Here is a 5219-nt window from a genome sequence, read left to right as displayed (position 1 = left end):
CATAACTTATTTTATAAATAGATTAGACTTTTTAAATATAATTTGAATTGCTAAATGGGTGATTTTCTTGTAATATTATAAAAGTTATAAAGTATTTTTTTATAAAATAATAGATATGAAAATTACAGAAAGAAATTAAAAAGTAAAAATAACAATGACAAAAAATTCATTGAACAAAATAGTTAACAAAATTAAAATGTAAAAGAACAATAAAAAAACCATTAAACAAATTAGTTAGCTCGTAAAATTACATCTTATCTTATGATTTTAAGTTAATAGAGCTTATATTATTTGATATCTATTTTTTAAATTTAGATTCTACAAATCTCATTAAAATTTGGGATTTGGTGTTTGATAGTTGATAGTTGATACATTATTTTGGTAAAAAAGAAAAAAAGAAGTTAATACTACCTTTTAATCCTTTTTTATTCAGTTGAGAAAAATTATGCGAGGATTGAATGAGTGGAAGGACTGAAGGACCTGAATCATTATCAGTGGTGATTAGTGAGTGAGGATTTGCGAGTTGGCGACGAGTTACCGAGTTAGGTTTTGAAAACTCGCTCATCCATGGCTCGGAGCTTGTCTCGTTCGCGTTCACCTTCCCACAGAAGAAGATACTCTCGTTCCCCTGTTTCTCACCGTCATGCTCACTCTCACTCTCGAAGGGATCGAACATCCTCAAGGTCCTCTATCAATCTTCTTCTTCTGCAATTCCATTTCCAATCTCTTCGTTTTCGTTTCGACTTTGCTTTTGAATCATGCGATTAGTTCCGAATTTTCAGGCGAAGAAGCCGATCCCCTAGCCACAGGCGCCGCAGAAGCAGAACGCGGTCACCGTCATCGCCGAGGCGCCGCAGAAGGCACAGAAGCAGAAGTACTTCCTCGCCCTCTCCTCCTCCTCCTAAATCGCGCAGTCCCAGTGTCGTTGCGAACCATCACAAGCTCAAAAAAGACGAAGAAGAAAAGAGAAGGTAACTGATTTTTGTTATTTATCCCTTCATTTATTTATCTATTTTGTAGTTTGTGTTTGTGATTATGTTCCTGAATTGGTTGATAATTTAGTGTGTAATGTTTGAGAAGATGTGAAACGAAGATAATTCTACAGTTAACATGAATATGAAGATATAAATCTGATAGCAGTTTGGAGATTAGGTATGTGTGCGAATTAGGATAAGCTTGTTTTTGTCTGACAAATTGATTATCATCAAAAGCTTATTGACTGTGAGAGATTTTTTTAAAATGGTTTTAGAAAGTTAAATGTACCATGCTTGCAATCTAGGTAGATCTTTTGGAATGAATTTCCTTCTTCTCTGAGGGTAAGTGATGCCAATTTGAAAATGCAACAGGTTAATTTCATTCTTCGCTACTGGCTTTTCTGAAGGAAGCTACTGCCTTGTCCAACTTGTTTATTAGGATGAAACAATTGCTGCATCGTTTATCTACTGTTCCACTTGAAACTTCATTTGTTATGGATCAGAAACTTGTTAGAGAGGTATGCCTTGTGAGCATAAAAAGCTCATATTTTCCAAGTCAATGGATGAACTGGCTAGAAAAATATTAAACAAATGTGAAAGTGAAGCCTTTATTTTATCTAATTCTTGTATGGATCTAGAAATTATCATGACTTGCTTGTGGAGTAAGATTTTAGGTGTTTGACTTCGGTTTGGTGCAGAGTTAGTGATTGTTTTAGAGAACTTTCTCTTTCAGATGTGTTGAGAGATTGCAAAGTTATTTTGATTTTTTATTTTATTTATTTCCATTGTTAGTTCTTGTTTCTGCAAGGAGGATCTCTTGTTGTCCATTCTGTTTGTATTATTTAGCTCTCTTTATTAATACTATGCTTTTATCTTAAATTAAAAGATTGATTATGTTCTTTTTCATCAAAGAACATTTATTTATCTTCTCAATATTTGCATTTGCTAGCAGGCGTCAACACGAGGAGGAATTGAAAAAATTAGAGGAAGAGACCGCAAGAAGAATCGAAGAAGCAATTCGAAAAAATGTTGAGGAGAAGCTTGATTCAGAGGAAGTTAGATTGGAAATAGAAAGGCGCATAGCAGAGGGTGTGAAGAAATTGTTTGATGATGTTGAAGTTCAACTTGAAAAGGAAAAGCAAGATGCTCTTAATGAGGCTCGAAGGAAAGAAGTAAGTAGGCTAACTGGGACTTTCCTTTTTCTTTTACCCGTCTTTCTCTGCTAGTGGAAAGAAATATCAGGGGCAAGTCATTACTTATTCTCTAAAGCCCATATTATATATAGTATTATAGTGCGAGAGAGTTTCAAGCACTAAAATTGTCATATTTTCAACAATTGTTTTAGTGTGAATAAATTCTGTAGTAATCTTGGTACCTTTAAGTATCTTTAAAATATGGTCAAATCCCTCATCCTTAAATGAATCCCTTTCAGTGTCCTATATTAATCAAATTACTATGTTAGACAGGAAATGCTATTTCCAGGTTTAATTCTAGATTAATACTGAACCTTCTTACATAAATAACTATCTCTTTCACTATCTTCACTCCTTAACACTATCAATCATCAGGAAACTGTACTGAACGTGTGTCTGTGAAAAGCTTGACCAATATATTACTTTGCCATTTGCATCTGAAAATTAGGGACCATCCTATTTAGTATGAGAAGGTTTTGTTGTTGTATCTAAATTTGCTTAATGTTCTTAAAATATGGCATTCTTCTAGAAATGCAGGTTGAGGTCCTAATTAGTTTTCTTTTTGTTTTTCTGGTCTCATATCATCTTTATGATACATGTATGATTTCAAAGCTTAGAAAAGAGAATGTCCTCATTTGGTTGGGGATTCTTGATATGATGCAGGAACAAGCTAGAAAAGAGAGGGAAGAGCTGGATAAGATGCTTGAAGAGAATAGGAGGAGGGTGGAAGAGGCTCAGAGAAGAGAAGCCCTAGAGCTGCAACGAAAGGATGAGGAACGGCAGAGAGAATTAGAGATGATCCAGAGACAGAAAGAGGAGGCTGCTCGGAGAAAGAAGCTGGAGGAGGAAGAAGAACATGCCAATCGAATGAATTCGTTAGGTAAGAACAAACCTAGGCCTAAATCTTATGGTTTGTAGTTATCTATTTACTATTATGTATTGTCCCTGGGGTCCTTCCCCAACTTGTTGTAACCTTGTTAAAAACCATGGCTTGCAACCAATTTATTTATAAAATTATAAATATTCTGTATTCTAGGTGCTATGCTCAATTTTATTTGTGTTGCATGACAACACTACTGTCCCCCGGCTTGGCTGGAAGCTACACCTAGCTGGTTTCAAATTTTAGTTTGGAGGCAGTAGCTGGTAACCAAAAATATACCATAGGTCTTGTGTTAAGATATGAGAAATACTCGTCGTCTTGTAGTGTGTCAAAATTATCCATAGCCACTTGTTTTTGTTCTTTGAATAATTTTCAAACATTATACACATATATGAAATCGAGTGGTTGAAATTTGGAAATCTTTCTTGGCATATATCAAACTTTTTCCTGTGGGATACAAGTGTTTCTGGTAGGGCAGAAGCATGTTTTCTAGACCTACCAAAACTATGAAGGAGCAAAGGAAAATACAACAGCCAAATAATCCCCCTTTTCTTTGACAGGCCAGTACTGTTTCACAATGAAAGGTCAACAATTGGCTTTGAATAATAGAAAATCAAAACCTAGTTGCACTGTTAGAAGCCTTGTTATCTAAACTTATTAAGAGTGCAAGTAATTTTTATGGTGAATTTCTTGGGAGGACAATTATATGCAACCTGTGCATGTAGCGTATTTGAATTAGGGTTGTGATATTTGTTATCTAGAAAGGTCAGACATATAAGTGCACCAGCTTAGAAAGTTTTCCATGTTTGCAGTACTTATTTTCTAAAATAATAAATAGTTTGTTTGACACATTTCAATTAGTTCTCTTATCTGATGTCATGATGGGCAGGTTATCTACATTAGAATCAGATGGTTTACAAGTATATTTAGTTACTTTGCCTCGAATAGATTGGCATAGTTGAAATTAAAACCGGTAATCATTTATCAATCCACACATCATATGCTTCTCTATTACAAACCTAACCATATGGACTTGCATAGAACTTTTAAACTATGAACTTTCAATATGATGTAAATGACAAAAAATATTCAACCACTAACGTATCTCAGGGGCAAATTTCTCCAATTCTTACTTAATTGATTCCTCTTCCTAAGGTTGTTCCCCTTTTTCCTATTCTTTAGGGAAGGTTATTCCGAGATCTCATTTATGTGTCAAGAGCCGAAAGAATTGATTGTGATCGAGTGAAGTATCACCGAGTAAATTGTAACAAACTGCACCTTTTGGGACCCTTGTTCTTTCAGAGTTGGGTTCTCCCAACGACAAACACTCGTTACAACCCATGTATGCTTTTTATGAATTGATCTGTGGTTCAGTGACAAGAAATTGAAATGAAGTGAGTTGCATGATCATCATCTGATGATCTTATAAGCTCAAACTATAGGTTCATAGTTAAATTGAGATAGAGGAATGATGTATCAAGAATGGCACTCAATACCAATAATTAATAATCATATTCATAATTTCATATCATGCCTGAATCGAGTAAGAGGTAACTTCACTCAATGGGAACAGGTCAAAAATGCTTCCGGACCCGCTAGAACTTTCACCCTTTTCTTTATTATTAAAATTGTTTGGTGCTAATGTAGGTGATCTTCCTAAATCTATCACTAATTGGATTGCGCCACTCAAGATCAAATGGACACTTACTAACTGAAAATGGAAAAAAAAAGGTTAAACAAATTCCTACGTGGTAACTAAAAAAAATCTACATTACTTGTTGGGAGTGGATCTTCATAATTGATTTTTTTTTTTCTTTTTCTCCTTTCTGTCCTTGATTGACACAGGTTGAGTCCTATTATATGTCTTACAAGACAAGAGTGTCCAAATTCCAAACAAAATAATAATAACCAAAGTATTATCATATTTGAAGTCTTAACACATCTGGTGTTAATTATTGGATAGCATGATTGTTATGGTTCAAAACTTGAACCAGGTAGCTATGGTACACAATTAATCAACAATTAATTGAATTAAATATAAATGTAAATAGATGGACACTTTGATATAATTTTCCAAAACACATAAGGTTATTTCCAAAAACAAAAAACAATAGACTAAGGTTATGAGTAAATCAGTAAACCAAAAAAAAAAAAATAGGACTAAGGTTATGA

At 34.1% G+C, this 5219-nt stretch overlaps 1 protein-coding gene across 6 annotated transcripts; it reads left to right on the top strand.

Annotated features, from left to right (window-relative positions):
- Positions 1–284: 284 nt before the first annotated feature.
- Positions 285–4578, top strand: LOC112707989 (uncharacterized). Of its 6 annotated transcripts, none has more exons than XM_025760057.3 (5): positions 285–683; positions 783–971; positions 1927–2146; positions 2831–3047; positions 4230–4578. In XM_025760057.3, the coding sequence occupies exons 1-5, from the start codon at positions 568–570 to the stop codon at positions 4277–4279; spliced, it is 792 nt and encodes a 263-aa protein (XP_025615842.1). In that variant the 5' UTR covers positions 285–567; the 3' UTR covers positions 4280–4578. The 6 variants fall into 6 exon arrangements, with proteins under 6 accessions (XP_025615842.1, XP_072057660.1, XP_025615845.1 ...); XM_072201559.1 differs by lacking the exon at positions 4230–4578 and adding an exon at positions 3204–3466; XM_025760056.3 differs by having other exon boundaries at positions 321–683; positions 1924–2146.
- The last annotated feature ends 641 nt before the right edge of the window (positions 4579–5219 follow it).

The sequence above is a fragment of the Arachis hypogaea genome, chromosome 8 (genome assembly GCF_003086295.3).
Source record: "Arachis hypogaea cultivar Tifrunner chromosome 8, arahy.Tifrunner.gnm2.J5K5, whole genome shotgun sequence".
In the NCBI taxonomy this organism is placed as follows: Eukaryota; Viridiplantae; Streptophyta; class Magnoliopsida; order Fabales; family Fabaceae; genus Arachis; species Arachis hypogaea.
This window is presented reverse-complemented; position numbering and strand designations above follow the sequence as displayed.